Here is a 20,921-nt window from a genome sequence, read left to right as displayed (position 1 = left end):
GGTCACTGGACTACACAAAGTCGATGATTGTTCTCGGATCGCTTGTACACAGATTTTGGTTTTTTCTTGACCTCTAATTTATAATTATATATAATCACATAACGCATCAATATTTAATAATAAGGATAGTGTTGAATCGTGGATATCCGACTTTATGACTCTAATGACGACACAAATTCTTCGTATAAATTATTGTACGGGAAACCAGGATTGTAACTGTCCCTTGCTTGGTGTGTATAACTTTGAATGTCTTCATTCATGAACAATGTTTTAGTCTGTAGCACGTACTACGAAACTACGTAGCTTTCGTGTAGCACACGCTACAATAATTTACATACTACGCGACCGAGGGAGAGTATTGCTAAGTTATTGTGACTGAAAGCTTTGCTGGTTTATTAATACGACGCTTGTAAAATAATATTACAAAAATATATAAATATAAATGTGGTGTCGTGGGACACCAGGTAGGAACGAAGTTCCTTCGGCTAATGTAGAATCGACACAATTTGCAAAAAAAAAAAACGTGCTCAATTTTATGTTGGTTTTCTTGATTTTTCTCTTAAATTTTGCTGTTTAGTTTTTTATTTAAGTACAGGAAAGTATTTAGGAAATTCAGTATTTTAGGAAATAATAAATTACGTAAAATAAAAATAAAATCGTAATTCAAATTATCAATTAAAATAACAAAATATGTCTCTTTATTTTTGTTTGACAACATAAAATTACATAGAAATAGAAATAATTACAAAATAGAGAGAGAAGGGATGAGAGAACGAAACGAAAGAGGGAGAAAGAGAAAGGTATTATACACTACTCGCTTGTGTATACGACTGTCGCGCCTGCGCACGTCTCATTTAACGGTTTTATTCCACGCACTTTTTTCCGCGGATTTTTTCTTACGGTTTTACTATCACATTTTTTTCAGTTTGGTCGCGCAGCAAAATCCCTGTCCCCGCCAAGCTTGCCGTAAGGAACTTCGTTCCAAAAAAAAATCAGAAATACTTTAAGCAATTCTTTGAATTTATTGAAACTTTAAAATCGACGTATTCAAATTCAATTTTGGAGAGCGAGAGAAGCCGTAGTGAATGTGTACTACGTTGTTTCCATAGATTCGAATATAATTCAATTTAACCCTGTCTCTAACGCTTTGCTGGGGCGAGAGTCAAAATTTCTCTTTAAGTTCGTTGCTGGTTCAGAGCGAAGTTATTTTTTTTTCTCTATAGCACATCGTTCATAGGTTTTTCATACCATCACTTGTGATGAGAAGCAAAAACATCAAAGAACTCATACTCCGCAATAAATCAATAATCAAAACTACGTCAGTTCGATCAGTCAGTCAGATCAGTTTTAGAATGAAATTAGTTGGTGAAAGCATAAAAAAATACAATAACTATAAAATGTAATCAATTCCAGACGGGGTCAGAGGAATCTGTTAATTAGTTGAAGTATGAAAGCTAACTTTGAAGTGCTTCGTGATAATCCATTTTAACTTTTGATCTGAAAAGAAAGAAGACTTAAAAAAACGCGAATAGAATCTAGTCTTTCAAAAGAGAAAAAATACAATAAGAACATTCGAACAGTATCGCTGGCAGCTACTTTAAAAACGCTTTTTGCATTTCCGGAGGCGACAACTGAATTAAGACATTTAAGTCCTCTCGTTATTTTTAATTGTACATTCTATTTTCATTCTCTTTTATTATCATCGTCGGAAATAAATTTCACTACACAGGTTTGTATTTTGATCGATAAAGTTTGCAAACTAGATTCGAAATATTATATTGGGCTATAACTTTTGTTCCATTGATATGCTAATGAGCTCAAGTTTCTCCTGATGTTCAGCGATCTCCAGTTCACCAAAAACCTTACGTCGTCGATTTTGGTTTTAGAAATAGAACAGAAACAGACCTTGTTACATTAGAATAAGGCTTCAGGCGTCTCCTTAACTAGACACGCTCCAGATTACTTTGAAACAGACCCTGTCGCATTGGAATAAGGATTTAGGCATCTCCTTAACTAGACACGCTCCAGATTGCTTTGAGGCAGGAATCCCTGCGCGGTGTCTCGGTATTTCTTACCACCAATATTCAAAATACGAGTGCGAGTAGACGATAGTGTAATAATGATGATATATTATATATCTTATATCTTTAAACGAGCAATTCTTGTATGTAATCTGAATCTCGGAAACGGTTCCAACGATTTTCATAAAATTTACTATACAGGGGATTTTGGGGGCGTTAAATCGATCTAGCTACGATTTATTTTCAGAAAATGTTGTTTTATTCGTGTTTTCAATAATTCAAATTTTACGATAATCAACTTAAACATAAACTAATTTATTTTAATTGAAAGAAAGCAACAAATAATATAATATAAGATGCGTAATTCGTATCTAAATATATTATAACTAAATAAACTATTTATCAAAAAAAAATAAACGAGAAAAGCTCGGTCATCCTCTAGTAATTAAAGATTAAAGTAATTAAATGATTAGTGTTAAGCAAACTACCCACTCTCTTTTGCAGTTCTAATATATTGTACCTACATTCGTTTATAGTACACCGCATGATTTAAATCTCGGATATATGTACATACGCAATTTCTTATGGGGGGAATTAGCTTGTGTGTATTTACTTCTTATTTGAACTTCTAAGTTAAAACTACGAGAATTTTGTGAAAGATATCAGAGATACAATAGTAGTAAATAAGATAGTACTCTACAGACCTATGACGGAAAAGTTAGTAGTGACAGAAGAAAGGCAGAATAACGTAAACCCAGATCGTCTGTACAGCAACCGATCAGGCAGTAAGTTTGGGCTCAAAACCAGGTTAACAAGGTTTTTTTTAAGTTTTCTAACATCTCGAGTCTCGGTCAAAACAGCTTTATACAAAGAAAGAGTGTTATTATTAAAACAATGGCGCAGGTTGTGAATCCACGATATTAACTCTCTCTTTCTACACTCATTTTTCCTTGTATCTTGCCCTTAATTATAAATTAACAAAATGTATAAAAATGATGGAGATATAATCAAAAACAAAAATCTTGATGTGTTAATCTTGACTATGAATCATTTTTGTCGATATGCAACATACGGCTTATGTATTGTATTAAATAAAATCGTGATTCGCTGAATCGTTAATTGAATAGTGAAATATGATTTCTCAGCCTATAAAACACCCACACAGATGGCCCAAAACGAAGTGAATTCAGTCTAGCTTGTAATTTGACGGCTTTATTGAATTATATACCAGTTTATTTTCGGAATGAATGGTATTCAGAAAGGATATTAAGTCACACTAGAGTTTTGGTTTATTTGTAAATGAAATTAATATTAAATTAAGGTTAATGATTTATTATCTTTTTATTTACTTATTTGGATTTGGATGTTATCTTTGAAGTACACTATTATGATTCTGTGATAAAAGTCAAACCTAAAAAAATTCACAAATCTATGTAACTTTTTTGTGGTAAGCTATATTCTCACAAGCCACTATCCTGCCTATTTCTGCCGCGAAGCTGACATTCGCTTCAGTTCGAAGGATAGAACTACCGTTATACGACCCAATTGAGACTTCGACCTCATGTCTGAAGGTGATTAGCGACATTTACAATGGCAGTCGTGGTTTTCCAATCCTCAGATGCAATGACACGAACGTAAATGCGTTTCTCTTTAAAAGTAGCATAATATTTTCAGTCGGACAAAACTTTGTATTTCAATTTTTTTTTTATTTCTAAGATGGGTGGACGAGCTCACAGCCTACCTGGTGTTAAGTGGTTACTGGAACTCATAGACATCCACAACGCAAATGCACCACCCACCTTGAGATATAAGTTCTAATGTCTCAAGTATAGTTACAACGGCTGCCCCACCCTTCAAACCGAAACGCATTACTGCTTCACGGCAGAAATAGGCAGGGTGGTGGTACCCACCCGCGCGGACTCACAAGAGGTCCTACCACCAGTAATTACGCAAATTATAGTTTTGCGGCTTTGATTTTTATTACACGATGTTATTCCTTCACCGTGGAAGTCAATCGTGAACATTTGTTGAGTACGTGTTTCATTAGAAAAATTGGCACCCGCCTGCGCAGATTTATTAATATGATTACTAAAATATCTACCCCTTTTCTCCCTTGCGCTTGGTAGAGCCCTCAGACAATGTCTTAATTTGCTTGTACCGCTTTTAATATGTTGATTATTAATTTTATTGCGTTAACTGGGTAAACAAGCTCACTGCTCTAGAAGTTATAAAGTAAACGCTGCCCTGAGACACGAAATTTAAGTCCTTATTTTATCGTATAGCGGCTGCTTCTACCTTCAGGTTTTAACGCGTGACAGCTTCGCTATAGAAATGTCTAGAATATTTGTACCAACCGTTATTACATAGATTTTTAGTTTGGAATAGAAAATATAGTAAAGTTCATTGCCATAAATGGGTTTTATTTAAATAATATTTCGTATATATTTTTTAAATATATATAAATATAAAATAAAATGCTCGAAGAAATTAAATGCTGATGATTGTGACTGATGATTACGAAATGATTAATATCTATTCTGGCTTTATTTTGCCGGTCTGTAATATAAATATACATTTTTTTCTAAAACATATTATATCTCTTCTTACATATGATATGTTTCACTATTCAAAAGGCTACTTAGTCGTCGTTTCACTGACGTTTGAAGGAGAACTGAAGGGAAGTCAATCATACAATCTTGTTAAAAAGTTTGCTTTAATGATATTTTATTTTTCAACAAGAACAGCAGTGATAACTTATTATATCCATTAAATTTGAAAACTACTTAACATTAGAAGGATCGTGATTTAGTTTCAGCATTTTATCTAAAATGTGTTTTATTAAAAAAAAATGCCCAACTTTACAAATGCTTTATGGTTAAAACTTTAAAGAGATTTAAATCGTCTCTAATTACGTGTGTTTCACCGCTTATTTCTTTAAAACCAAGTAACCTAGTTTAATATTGTTTCCACTAATAGAAAGATCTATAAACTATGAAAGTTTACGCATATAATTTGTAAATATGTTCGATATAATGGCTGATCTATAAGACAATTTCAGATTCTTCCAAAATAGCTTTTCACAAACATTACATAGCCAATACTGGCCAAACCTTAAGAGAAAATACAGTTAAAATTTTTGCTAAGAACGAAGATCGATACGAATTCAATTTTCGTACACTAGTATTGATATTTATAGGTACAGGTATTTCCTTTGAGTGCAAGGACCGCGATTCAATGGACTGCAATGACCGTGGGCTCATACATTATTGATGAGGTTGACCATTGGTCGTGCCGCCTACACACGGATATCCTGCTCTTTAATACCACTTTTTTTATTGCCTAGATGTGTGGACGAACTCACAACCCACCTAGTTTTAATTGGTTACTGGAGCCCATGCGCCACACACCTTGACATATAAGTTCTAAGGTCTCAGAATAGTTACAACGGCTGCCCCACCCTTCAAACCGAAACGCATTACTGCTCCACGGCAGTAATCGGCGGGGCTGTGGTAACTACCCGTGCGGGCTCACAAAAGGTCCTACCACCAGTATACCAGGTACCTAGGATTCGTTTATATTTAAAAACTTTTAATACTTAATACAAGATCGCGCGGGTAGTTTAGTTGCACGGTTATTATAGCTATATCTGTCGCCAAGCGATCTTTGCATAATGAGGCAGTCATTGCAGAATACAATTGAGATTTCGACTCTATGGCTAGGATGTTTACAGTATTAACGCTGGGTTACTATACGTAGGTACTAGCGGTGCAACGATAAATGCTAATTTCGCTTTTATTGTAAACAAAAACCTTAGCGACTAGTTTAATTCAGCATTTATTTATAGACTTCCTATACTACACTAAACAGTGAAATTAATTCTTATTTAGCAAACAACGATAACATGGCTTTCTGAAATGATTAAAAAGTACCCCATCATATGTCTTCTCAAAATATAATTCGTTTATTGAAATTGAATTTTCTTAAGCAATAAATTTTAAGTAATAAATAAATTCGCGTAATAAATCAAACGAATACATAAAAGATAATAATCCAAAAAAAAACCACGTTAAAAAAATCATGAAACTGTCAGTATTACTTAATTAAAAAATTACATGCTCATTTATAAAATCGTGGTCATCTTTCAGTCTATTTCAAACGTCTAATGGGATACTCGGTAGAGTATAAATTTTAGATCAATAAGTATAAAAACACAATCTAACGATAACAATAATAATTAAAGAAAACACAAGTGAAAAATGGGTCATTAATATATTTTTCTATGACAGCAACTTTACCTGCAGTTCCAACAAGTACTAAGTGTGATTACATTCAGATGAATGCATTAAGCATTAAGGACAAAAACAACTAACAATTATTTTTGTTTACTTCCTAATTTAAAGAGATATATTAAGGACAATTGCAATATAAAAGTTGAATTTTTTTTGTTGAAATAATGCATGTCCGATGCTATGCGTCTAATGCAATATTAATTAGATAAACAATGTAATTTAATAAGTATTCGACGATAGAGTTCAGATGTCAATTATTCACATCCCTTTTATAACTTACAATCTAAATCGAATCTAAATCACATCAGAATTCAACATCAAAGCGGACTACAAAATAAAAAAGCCGAGTTTAAATAAACGTGAAATGGCAATCTACAAAGTTTACCTTGAGCTAAAGCAAGACCGCTAGAAAAATCCTATTATATCTCGTATGTAAAGCGCAGCTTGATACAGTTTCAGTGTAAATTTGAATAAATCCAGTATCGAGTTTATAGCGCAGTATTTGCTGAGAAAATATGAGAAAATTTTAAATTTAAATGAGAACGTTTTCTCCAGTGAAGTTTTTAATTTTTTGCTTAAATTCCATGTTTTATTTCGTTTCAGAAATATCTAGAATTTAATGTTTATCTAGTACGGAATGTATGAATATTAGACCAGTGAAAAATACTTTTATTACTACATCTTAAATTTATACTTATACTAGCTGACCCGGCAAACTTCGTAGTGCCTCAATCGATAAATAAAGAACCTAAACTTTTGTATAAAATAAACTTAAAACAAACAAAAGGATTCCGTCCGACGGGGGACACATCAAAAGAAAAACAAAATGGTTATTTTTATTTAATTCCGAACTTTTTTATATTTATCTACCTTTTAAACCTTCTCTGGACTTTCACAAATAATTCAAGATCAAAATTAGCTAAATCGGTCCAGCCGTTCTCGAGTTTTAGCGAGACTAACGAACAGCAATTCATTTATATATATATATATATATAAATTTGTTTTATACAAGTGTCCTTGTATTACTCATATTTAATAAAAATAGAAAATATACGTTTGTTATACATCTATGCTTCAAGACCTTTTAACAATGAAGCTACGGTTTGCTTTAAACACTAATCAAGGCTTAAGTTACGGAATCGTTCGAAAATCGAAATACCTCTTACAATTTTGAAAATTCCAGTTAATTCCAGAGACGGATAGAACATCGCAATAATGATGTCTTGAAACGCACTGTATATTGTATAGCATGTTGTATTGTTGTATTGCACCGGTTTCAGATAGTACGTCAGATAACGAAATTGATGGAATGCAATGATATTGATGGAACTATTTACATAAATTAAATCACACTAAAAAGGCTCTTTAGTTTTCCTCGCTCGCTTAAAGAGATTATTCTGAGTGAAATAAAATAGATTTTGATTATTATTTCTGTCGACTTGATGAGATAACCAATGGAATTAGGAAGCTAGCCGACGGAAATTACGTCGCTAGCTTCATTCGATCTTCGAAGGTAACAACGTTAGCCAGCCGGAAATGAACGCTTCACGTTTTTATCGTATTGTATAAAGTCTCTTTGCATAAGCAAGTCAAGTAAAATTGAAGTACAAAAAAGAACAGAAAAATTATTTTCAAACTATAGTTAGATTTTTTTGGATTTTTAATGGTGGTAGGGCCTCTTGTGAGTCCGCACGGGTAGGTACCACCACCCTGCCTAATTCTGCCGTGAAGCAGTAATGCGTTTCGGTTTGAAGGGCGGGGCAGCCGTTGTAAATATACTGTGACCTTAGAACTTACATCTCAAGGTGAGTGGCGCATTTACGTTGTAGATGTCTATAGGCTCCAGTAACCACTTGACATCAGATGGGCTGTGAGCTCGTTCACCCATCTAAGCAAAAAAAAAAAAATTTTTTTATTTCAAACCCGTAAGTTTTCTTACTCAGAGAGCCATTTTGATTGAACTCTTCGTTTTAAATTTCAAACACATATTATATGTATATATATTTTTGCAATCATACGTCTCACGTATCTGAGAAAATGTATTTGTTTCCGGTATATAATAAGATACTAATGATAAAAATATGAACTATGGATAAATAGAATAGAAATTTCCACTCTTTATCTTAATAGTGTCGAACAGGTATAGAAAATATTTAATAAAAAAACATGAAAAGGTTCTTCACTTGGAACTTTAACACGTAAGACCAAACTGTCAATTATTGGCTTTAGTGGACTGTCCTATCTTCGAATGCATTATTACTTTCCCACTAAAATAAGGAAAAGCCCCCGTAAAATTTAAGTCATCTCTGAAATTTAAAAACCTTTAACATTTAACACTAACTTCACTGCCCTAGCTTCATAAAAGATTCTTTAAGCCCACAGAGACTATAAACATGTATTTGTCTACACTGTAACACAGTATTGGCTTCTTACTTAATCTTGTAAAAGTTTTATGTACCTTTAGATGCGATAGAAGCGGACATTGTTTCCTGTGGGATAGAGTTGTTTAAAAAACGATATGATTAATGCAAACTTTTACGCGTTCGTTGTTTACGTTTTAGCACACAGTTCACTTGATTGAGCTTAAACTTTTCCTAGTTTATTGTTGTCTAAAGCCTTCGTCAAACAGAACGCGTACTTAGCGCCGCGTACTTAACGTCGCGCTCTTCAAATTGACTAGATGAGTCTAACGCTCTTTGACGCAACGCATTCGCCAAATCATAGTTCCTTTCGATAGCAGTGTCAACATTTAAAAGTATTAAGAAATCGAGTGATTCAGATGTGGCATTGTATAAGCATGGGTATTTATATCATTTTTTCGGGCATTATCTAGTATTTTAATACACATTCACTCGGACGCTAAAATAAAATTTGTAAAAATTACAACGCCTGACGTCAAAGCGTCCTAACGCCGCGACAGAGCGCTGCGTACTTATTGCGCTGGGGCTCTGTTTGACGGTATGTTACCATAGTAGTACAACAAATCTCGGCGTCATAGCGCGGCGTCTGTTTAGCGAACTGACGCGCGCTAATTACGCGTTCTGTTTGATGAAGGCTTAAGATGGTTTCTACCTATCATTTGATAGGCACACGTAAGTTATTTTATGGGGCGCTTAGAAAATCGTTTATCATTGCATTTAATTTAGTACTCTTACTCTATAAAAGAGCCATGTGAATGTGTTTCAGTGAAGATAAAACTTTACTTGCTGTACTTATTGCAAGTGTAGCATGAAATAAGTACTGTAAACAAATTTATGATCCGTAGGCACGCAACACCAATATAAACAACATCATGGATTTTCCTTATGCAAATTATTATATAACACTTCTACATTATTGAATTAAAATATTTCAAATCGAAGCACATCGCAACATGACTATTACTATTCGTAATTTTGTAAAAAAAGAATCTGTTTAATATTTCTCTCTCGGAAATGTCTTTTAGATTTTTTATCTAAGATTTCGATTAGATTTTTAGCGCCATTTTGCTTTTGTTCTAGAAAATTCCATTGTCTGTTCCAATATGTATCGTCGTAAACTGTAATAGAAATGTGTTTGTACATTGAAGACTGTTGTTATGGCGTTATTGGGCACAGTAAATCCATCATCCTTCCAATACGGCTTATGCATTCTACTCTGTAGAATGGATAAGACATTATTATAGTATTTATAGTATTAGTATTTATGCTATAGAAATTAATTGATATTATGACCTCTTGTCTTAAGTAGCTAGTCAGTTAACACCAGTTAATTCGCGAACTCGACTTATTAAAAAAAGCAATAAAAATAAAAATAAATTATTATTAGTGTGCAATATTTTTTCGTGTGTTTCACTGATTTTGTGTTTTTTACATGCACTTTTGAAGTCCATTGTACATTCAGGCGTTCTCAACTCCAATCTAAGTTAGTTCTTATTAAAATCCGATCTGTGCAGCGCTGCAGCGTTTCGTTTTTATGACTATTATAAAAGTTTAATGCGTTCCTTTTGCACAGTCAGGTCGTGCAGAGCCTTTAATCATAGAAATCCAAACTCTATATTTTCTGGAATTTCTGGAACGAAAAATTTATGATTTAGTTTTTAAAGTATGATAATAATTCTCATGTTTTAATACGCTTTTATTAGCTTCAGACGTATGTGTGTTTGTAACGTAACATTTGAACATGATTTTGACCCCCTTCAAAACGTCGGATTAACTCTAAATTTAGTATACTTATTAAGAACCGATGACAATGCAATACTAAAAAAATAGAAAAAATATTAAAAAAATGAAATTCAACTAAATAATGAAAAATAAATAATAGTTTAAAAAACTAACAAAATACGCTTTTATAGAAAATCCGACTAAAAATAGAAAATAAATTTTAATAAATTTGGTTTAAAAATAGTGCAAGAAAATATGATTTTATTGTAAAAAAGCGTGGGGTGCATGGTATCAGTAGTTATAAATATTTTAATGACATATATGAGTAGAAGAGTTATTTTGATAATATCCTAATTTTTTTTTAAACTATTATTTATTCATGATATCATCGGATCTATATTACGCATAAATAATGTCCACTTATCGATTTGTAATTACATTTTATTATTGGCACGTAATAACATGCACTTCGAGGTATCTTTAAGATAAAATGAACGAATGAATATTTAAAAAAAAAATCTAATATTAAAAAAAATCATCTAATATTTAAAAAAAAAAGGCATGTCCGCTGAGTTTCTTGCCAATTCTTCTCAGGACGGAGGCTAGTTTTTGTGAATTGGCGGTAGTTCTTCTGACGTTCAACAAGTATGTACTTTCATTTATGTTGAATAAGTTTTTTTTTTATTTGATTTGATTTGAAAAAAATATGAAAGTTCAAATACGCATAGTGTTTCAATTTAATTACGTGAAACAGGCACATTTGAATTGTCAACGATTCGATTACACCATTGAACTGTTACAGGCTATTTATGTCCATAGCAGAAATGTCATGGGATATATATTATTTTAGAAACTGCTAATTAATTAGTTTTCATTTGATACCGATATGATAAAATAACAAGTTTTATCTCCTATCTCTTATTTTAATTTTTAAACAGAGCGAGATAGGGAAAGATTATATTTTATTGCATACAAAAAAATAATTAACATTGAAAATAAGTAAACAGGTGGGTATAATTTACACAATAGGCGGTCTTATCTCTAAAAGCGATCTGTCCAAGACAGCCGTTGTCATTTAGGGATATTCTAAAAAAAATACAGCTGATATTTTGTGATACACTATTATTACTATATTCAGAGAGATCTATCAATGCAGGCAAAATCTTTAAACATATTCTTAACTATTGAAGAAAAGATTGAGAACTATTTAACGGAAATTACAATGACATCTCGTTACGTAAAGTCTATCTTAAGGCTCATTAAATTTACATTTTTTTATTAGAATTGAAAGAAAACTTAAATAACCATAAGAGTAATTAACATAATGACTGCAACAATTTTCACGGATTAATAATCCAGAAAACAGTATTTCAAATATCGCAGTGATAGATTTGCACACGGTAGAAAAATATTCTTTATTTGGTTGTCGAATTTAACTATGGGTTGAAGTCACATAGAGATATCTAAATTACGCATTGGTATATTTATGAGATTATTATAAAATAATGTCTTCAATACCCACAACCATCTTGTGGCGGCTTTGTGTGTTTGTGTTTGTGCTTTTTTTAGTCGTTTTCGCGCTTATTATCGTTTATATTTAAACTTTATACAATTTACTGGTGGTTGGACCTCTTGCGAGTCCGCGCGGGTGGGTACCACCACCCTGCCTATTTCTGCCGTGAAGCCGTAATGCGTTTCGGTTTGAAGGGTGGGGCAGCCGTTGTAACTATACTTGAAACCTTAGAACTTATATCTCAAAGTAGGTGGCGCATTTACGTTGTAGATGTCTATGGGCTCCAGTAACCACTTAACACAAAGTGGGCTGTGAGCTCGTCCACTGACCTAAGCAATAAAAAATAAAAATGAAATTTCTTTCACATATGTCATAGTAAATAAATTCAATGTTAATCTGGTGACGCACGAGTAGTTTTAACTGATGCGATGTTCAAAGCGGAGCAATACCCGGGTAGGACCAGCGAATATTAAATTCACATGAGCGTTGTTCAAACGTTTACGTAATTGTCGATATTGCTTCTATTCACGGAAGCGTTCTGGTGAATTTGGAATTATAAATGCGAGCTCACGTTACCGTGTTTCGCGAATTTACATAGCAGAAGCAAATCGAGTTAATCGCGGCCTGTACGAAATTTCACATAATTGTATCATAGTTTGAGTTCATAACAAAGCCTTATGTTCGTTACTTGATAAGTAAAGTTTTTTTTATTGCTCTGATGGGTGGACGAGCTCACAGTTTCTCTTGGCGTTAAGTGGTCATCAGTGTGCTTAGTGCGAGTTTTTTAACGTTCTCGATAGCGTAAAAGTTAACTCAAATCTGTATGGAGTTGGAACGTTTGCCGCTAGGGGCGCTGTTCCAACTAAATACAAATATGATTTAACTTTTACGCGTTCGAGAACGTTAAAAAACTCGCACTAAGCACACTAAGCCCATACACATCAACAACGTTAATGCCACCACGCATCTTGAGACATAAGTTCTAAGTCTCAGTTTTTACAGTACAACAGTTGCAACATGTGTAATTTTTTTTTTTTATTGCATAGATGGGTGGACAAGCTCACAGGCCACCTGGTGTAAAGTGGCTACCGGAGCCCATAGACGTCTACAACGTAAATGCTGCCACCCACCTTGAGATATGAGTTCTAAGGTCTCAGTATAGTTACAACGGCTGCCCCGCCCTTCAAACCAAAACGCATTACTGCTTCACGGCAGAATTAGGCAGGGTGGTGGTACCTACCCTTGCGGACTCACAAGAGGTCCTACAACCAGTAAAAATAAGTAAAATACGATACATTCCCGATATAATACTAAGTCGAGTAGCATTAGAAGCTTACCAAAGAGCACTTGCATGTCCCATGTCAGCACTTAATTATGATTGACTTTAGTTGAACCACAGGAGTGGGTACTGCTGTAGTCACTAAAACAAACTTTATACCGTACTCAATGCAAAAGTTTTCCTTTGTAACAAATTGAACTCAATTGACAATGAAAATAAAATGAAATACAAAATTTAATGTATTCCTTTTAAAATATTTAAGACGCAGTTCTCGTATCTATTAAATAATTGTTTGTCAAAATTGAACAATAAATAATTCGTAATGAGATTTACTAAAGGTGTCCAGTACACCACTTTGATATTAAATTGTCGGCTAGCAAATTCGGTTTTCAAAAGTCAAAGAAATTATTACAAATGCACATAAGTAAATATAGTTTAATAATAGTAGGTTTTTCGTTTTTAAACAGATATTTATAGAGATATATACAGCAGGTAAATTGCGGAATTCTATTATTAACAATATGTAGAGAAATCTATCAAAACTAAGCCTTAGTCCAATATATTAATTTGAATAAAGAATAAACAGCATGGAAGGAATTAATGAGCAACAACCTCATATCCCAATCCAATTATGTTAATTGGTTACCGGAGCCCAGATATATGACAATAGGCACTACACAATTTATGACATCAAGTCGAAGTCTCAACTAAATTGTACAACCACTGCCCCACCCTTAAAACTGGAACTAACGACTTTGCGGTAGAAATAGGCAGGATGGCGGTACCTACCCTTGTGGGGCCGTAGAAAATGCAAAAGCCCGCACGGTTTATTTATACCATTTATGTTATATGTTCACTAATACTCTATAAAATATAAAGGTAATAAGCAGAAAACACTTAAGTACTTCATATATACATAAATAATAACGACTTTGACCATCATAATTAAACTATATTCAAAGCAATATATATTTTCATGGAATAAGCTCGAATGGCGCTCAGTGATTGATTGAACAAAGGCTGTGGAGTTAATAGCGTGCATTGATCAAACTGCATAGATTGTGATTGCATAAAGCCTTATTGTGATGAGTTTAATTGTTATTGTTCTATATTTAGTTCGAAGTTTTATTTTGTTTAATTTTACTAACATGTTAGTTAAGAAAAACTTTCGGTTGTTATATTTTTTTTACGACAATAAAATACTGAATCTATGTCAATGCGGGGATACATTGAATTATTTTGAATTTAAACGAATTTCAATTAGCGTCTTTATTTTGAGCTATTATTGTCTTTTCGAAATCTTTAAAAATATTTGAGTTTCATTAGAAAGATTCTATAGGAAGTTTTACTTACTTATTTTACAATGCAATTTTGACGGTATTCCAATAAAGTTTGAGATTCGGAGAGAATGTATACACGTCGTCGTGTCTGTTCAAGGGTTTCTGTTTATCACCTGTTCAATCGTAATAAAAACAATAATGAATTGTTGAACCGATATATTATACTTAATCAGGAATCATTAATTTCAATTCTTGCTACTGATAAAATAATGTAATATTTTGTTTATTTTTAATTGTAACACTATTTATGGCCAGACTAAGTATACTTGGGACCTTAGAACTTATATCTCAAGGTGGGCGACGCATTTACGTTGTAGACTCTATGGGCTCCAGTAACCACTTAAGACCAGGTGGGCTGTGAGCTAGTCCACCCATCTACGCAATAAAAAAAAATCTTCAATGTCAAACTGTACGGCAAAAAAACTGTGGCTTTGAGTCGGTAGCCTTAAAAAAACAAAGTTGTGTACTTCGTTCAAATTGAATTAGAGACAATGTCTTTTTTGGGGACTTAACAATAGAGTTTATTCTACTTTACTGCCCTTTCCATTGCTATGGTAAAATAAAAGACAGCTATGAAAGACGCTTAACAATAAGCTTAGTTGGACTCAGTAGATTTATTTTGAAATAATTAAATATAACTTTGATAATAATAATTGTTGTGGAAGTATTAAAAATGTTAGTTTTGGAGTCTCGGATTATCTGTCTATTACCCAATATTTTGACAGTTGAGTTTTTTTTAACTCCATATATGTATACTTCAGAATTTAGTGAACATAAACATTTAAACAATAATTTAAAATAATTATTAATTAAGAGAAATTTACTATTATTTTCACATAAACTCCAGGCGAGTTGAAATCACAAGATTATTTTAATGATAAAACACGTCTAGTTTATAGATGATGAATTGTATTATTTATGCTTTAGCAATGTAATCACGGACTAAGCTCTACTTATCAGTCATGCTACTTATTTACTCTGTACTTATTTTGATAGAAATCTATATATTAATACGTGAAGGAAAAATTTTTTGTATCCGTTTTTATGAAAACTAGAGGCCCCGCAGTAGTCGAAATTCGACTATAATTAATTGGAATTGTAAGTTTGTACACTATTATGATTGTATTTTCTACTTCTATAATCACAAATTTCGCCAAGGCTACACAATAAAAAAATATTAAATAATAAATACAAACAATATTTAATCTATTCTCAATTTGACCACAGACGTCAAGAACAAAAGTTTGACAGTAAATAGTAGACATGCGTGTGTGCGTCAAATACATGGTATGTAGTGTTTTCTTTATTGATTTAATGTATCTTTTATGCATTATTTAAAAAAAATATTAGCATTGTGCACTTCTTCTCTATATTCTCTATAAGTGTAGAAAATTTCATAATCCTCCGTCCGCGCAATTTTAGTAAAAAGGGACACAAAGTTTTTACTTCACGTATTAATATATAGATTTCGCGGACGGAGGAGTATGAAATTTCCCACACTTATAGAAAATATAGAGAAGGAGTGCCAAATGCTATTTTTTTTTTTAAATTATGCCTAAAAATACATTAAATCAATAAAAAACATAAGCCGCACTACCATGTATTTGACGCACACACGCATGCATACTATTTATTTATTGTCAAACTTTTGTTCTTGACGTCTGTGGTCAAATTGAGAATAGATTAAATTGTTTGTCTTTAATAATATTTTTTTGTAGTGTAATGTTGGGGAAACTTGTGATTATAGAAGTATAATCGTCTTTAACAATAGAATCATAATAGTGTACAAACTTATATTTCAATTATTTATAGTCGAATTTCGACTACTAGGAGATCACTAGTATACTTAAATGCAATGCCATAACTGTGAAGCTTTAGATAAAACTTTGAAATGAACGCCAGAGATCTTTTGTTATATTTCTGAATGCGGGTCGTCTCGAACTATTAATTAAGCCGCGGCATTCTGTAATAATTCAATGGTAGTTCTAGGCGAATGTTTCAGGATGCAACCCAATCCGGATTCGAGGTTCAACTGCAATGAATGAAATTTTGATTTGGAACAAACCATTATGTTTGATGATAGTTGTTACTTGATTGTATTATACTTTATATATTTTTTGAAAATTATTTCGATAATAAGGACATTGCGATTTCATCTCGAGTTTCAATTAATAAAAAATGACAAACAGTCTCACTTGTAAACTGTGATTATTCTAATTATGGATTTTGTAAACGGACCTCACATGAATCAAACGATTTTTTTTTGGTCATAACATAATATAAACATATAAACAACGTAATAAAACCAGACCACTCACAGTGTGTGCTTATTTCTCATTACGTGCCAGCAGATTTTCTTTGAAAATTCTTTCAAACAAAACTGCTGGTGACAATTACAAATACAATAAAAAGGGAATCAGCCAAATCGATCGAGCCATTCTCTCGATAACGGCTTTTGTAAATAGCTAATGATAGAAGCCTTTGATCTTTTTAAATTATCTTATTAAAATAAATAAATTACAATTACTATTTTTTTGCTTAGATGGGTGGACGAGCTCACAGCCCACCTGGTGTTAAGTGGTTACTGGAGCCCATAGACATCTACGACGTAAATGTGCCACCCAACTTGAGATATAAGTTCTAAGGTCTCAAATATAGTTACAACGGCTGCCCCACCCTTCAAACCGAAACGCATTACTGCTTTACGGCAGAAATAGGCAGGGTAGTGGTACCCATCCGCGCGGTCTCACAAGAGGTCCTACCACCAGTAACAACAACTCAAAAGAAGCCACTAGCGAACCATTTGCTGGTGGTTTTCTTTCTATATCGGCGATGGTGTCCACATCAAGCCCGTATAGTATGTATAGGTTCGTTTAGCCATATTCACAGTCAGCACGGCTTAATTAACATTGAGATACCAAATAGAGACTGGATTAGAAAGGCAAGAGACCGAAGAGAATGGGGTACATTCGAAGAGACCTACACTCAGCATTTTGTGGACACGGATTGAAGAAGAGAAAGAGAGAGAGACCAAATAATGTTTTACATAGCATTGTAAACGAACCCGTGTACGAGTATATAATTCACCGTGTCTAAACGAAACTGCTTCTATTCGCTTACCTTAGGTTTAATTAGTTTGACCTGAATCATAACTTTCCTAATACAGTGATTTAGCTTTGCGAAAACGCTGAACTAGGATGGAATATATGTATATAAACGAAAAAACCTTTAAATGTTTGTATGTTAATTTGTTTTTTTACTGTTTATTTGTAAGGTTGGTCAGAATATAATAATTCTAGAATTAGATCTGCCCGTTGTATCAATAGGTTTATTTTGATCAGCCACATTCAGCAATAGGTTTATTTTAACAAACCAGAGAAAAAAATCTAATCAAAAGATTATTAATAGAGGGCAAAAAATATAGCAGTATAGAGTGTTTTAGCTTTTCGCCGGGAAATTCTGACAGCCGCGACCGACGTAACCATTTTCAGAAAGCTCGTATGCAATCCTCGGACGAATTTGAAATTTCACGTTGTTTTTATGAAAAGCCAATTCTGATCTAACCAAATATTCTTGTAAAAGCAATCAGTTTTTTTTTACAAAAGGAAAATACAATTAGTTAATATACAATATGCATTATCGGTCGGGCTGATAATTAGTCGTAGCGTTAGTAAGTTTTTGTTAATCGTAAAAATAATCAAAACTACTATTAGTTTAATCTCGCATTAATTTCTATTTTATCACTTCTGAATTCGGTTCGTCGGTGTTTGATTATTGTCCACAGTATTTGTTGAAGTAAAAGTAGCATTTAATTAGTCTAGACTTGGACACCTGGGCGAATATTATCAATCAAGTCTATGCGGCTATTCAAATCTCGCAGACAGAAACCGTTGTTTCTAATGAGGTTTGCTGAATAACTTTTAATATGTTATCTTCTGGACCTGCACGGATAGGTACCACTACCCTACACATTTTTTTCGCTGCAGTGGTTGGACGAATATCATACAAGAAATCTGTCACTTGTCTCAAATGGAATTTTCACATTCAAGTTGTGATGTCTACAAAATACGTTTATCACTTGTTACTATTCATTTGCAAGCGGAGAGTTTGGGATTGTTAAAAACAATAATGATGAATCTTTAGTTTTATTACTATTAATTAACCCGTCCGGTTATCATTAACCAGGAACATGTGGAATGTGTGGCGCACGGTGCTGGAAGAGAACGAGAAGCTAGCACGCGCTCGTCTCGCAGCCGTCGAAGTGTTCCAACAGCACATCACTGATGAAGCGAAGCTGCTCCGACACCAGAAGCTCAGCTCTGCTAGGAAGGTAAAATCTTTGTTTACTAAACAGACTATACATTTGTAATAAAAATGTCATACAGCGCAATTTGTAGAATCGATCAAACTTTATCAGTCAATTATGAAATACTATGCAACACTACCAAATTCTGCACTGATTCGTTTCTCTCTCTATAACGTTGTTTATTCTAACGTGAGGTAAGTACGCTTAACATAAATTCTTAGCTAAGACATAATAAAATTTTACTTATACACAAAACCTAGATAAACAGTATGAAAAAAACGAATACCAACAAAACGTACACATTTATTTTCTCGCAAAATTGAAACCCTTGGTAGTGCCGTGTGGAATGCACTCAGAAACAGTTCGCCTCCGCGTCCCATGAATACAGTTGTAACGAACTATATTTAAAAAAGCGGGAGAAAATTTGAGCGATTTTTTTCCCGTCGAAAATATCACTTGTGATGTGAACGCTTTTCCCGTGTCTCGGTCGGCAGTCCGACGGAAACAATAAAAAGTACTCGGTTGATTGCCGGCTAAAAGTTCATAAAAGGTATGAGCCGTCACAATGGCGCTGAGCTACACAAAGGAATAGATTTCACATCGCTGAACCGAAAGATTTAGCTGAAGGATTATAAAATATTTGTTGCTCAGGAATTTTTCTAATCTTATCTTATCTTCTTATCTATATAACTATAAATGAATAGGTATATATATAAATGAATTGCTGTTCGTTAGTCTCGCTAATTTTGGTCTTGAATTATTTGTGGAAGTCCAGAGAAGGTTTAAAGGGTAGATAAATATAAAAATGCTCGGAATATAATTAAAAATAACTATTTTGTTTGTTTTTCCTTTGATGTGTCCCCCGTAGAACGGATTCCTTTTGTTTGTTTTAAGTTTATTTTATAAAAGTTTAGGTCTTTTATTTCTCGATTGAGGCACTACGAAGTCTGCCGTGTCAGCTAGTAAGTAAATAAATATAAATTAAGAAGAACAAATGCTAAATGTTATTTATATTATCTACTTAACAATGAAGCTCCATTAATCGAAATGATTATTTAAACATAGTTTGAGAAACATCAATTCCTTATTAATTAGATGTGTAGGATTTCGAGCACTGTGATAACCACAGGTCAATTTTATTGGGAAGTTTTCAATTTTAGACCTCGTTCAACGTTTAGAATTTGCTTAAATATGAAAATCGAAGGTGCAAACTAAATTACTAAAAATACTAACGTGGTGTTTATTACGCTGGGCCGAGAGCCCTGGGTTCGATTCAGACACATATTCTTGTGACGAACACATTTGTTTGCTCTATGCGTGGATGATTAATATTCATATACTAGCCATACTCGCCCGCTTTGCTAGGCATTTAAAATTAACATTATTATTTATTGTCATTATTATTAGGAAGTCCAATACTCATATAAATATTAGCCTATCCATTAAGTACATGTATTTTCTACATGGATACCAAGTTTCAAGTCAATCGGACGCATGGTTCAGTAGTTATAACGGAACATCCGTACAAACCACTCCAGATTTATATATTAGTATATATTTGAGGCCAGATGACGGTGCGCGATTTATTTATGATTTGTTATTTATTATTTTGTTTTAGAACTGCTGGGTCTTTAATGTAACTAATATCGATTACATTGTTTAGTTATGAGCTAAATATAAATTCTGTAGCAACAAAATAAAATAAGGAATACCGCATTAAATTGTATTTTTTATTAAAAAAAAGTTGACACCTAAAGCAAGCCTTACATGAGCAATTAAAAAAAAAAATTAAATTTAAAAATTTTTTAAACTTTTAAAATAACTAATATTCTCTATTTCCAAAAAGACGTTTCCAACATAGCCTTTAAACAGCTAATACTTATAATTAATTATTATGTTTACAATATCAATAAGTTATAACTATGATATGCATCGATGATTCTTCTACGAATCGTATTGTGAAAAAATATGCCTCCGTAGTTTTGAGCAGATCACTCGGTTTTACCGAAATTAATCCTTTGCGAATTCAAC

General features: G+C 33.0%; 1 protein-coding gene across 4 annotated transcripts in view; it reads left to right on the top strand.

Annotated features, from left to right (window-relative positions):
* nwk (FCH and double SH3 domains nervous wreck) overlaps positions 1-20,921 on the top strand; it is a 94,757-nt gene that overhangs the window by 49,240 nt on the left and 24,596 nt on the right. For all 4 annotated transcript variants that reach the window (XM_028179895.2, XM_089727639.1, XM_089727651.1 and 1 more), the window contains exon 4: positions 18,770-18,914. In XM_028179895.2, the coding sequence (XP_028035696.2) occupies positions 18,770-18,914 (145 nt within the window). The remainder of the gene's footprint in view (positions 1-18,769; positions 18,915-20,921) is intronic.

This window comes from Bombyx mandarina, chromosome 01 (genome assembly GCF_030267445.1).
Source record: "Bombyx mandarina strain Sakado chromosome 01, ASM3026744v2".
Classification (NCBI taxonomy): Eukaryota; Metazoa; Arthropoda; class Insecta; order Lepidoptera; family Bombycidae; genus Bombyx; species Bombyx mandarina.
This window is presented reverse-complemented; position numbering and strand designations above follow the sequence as displayed.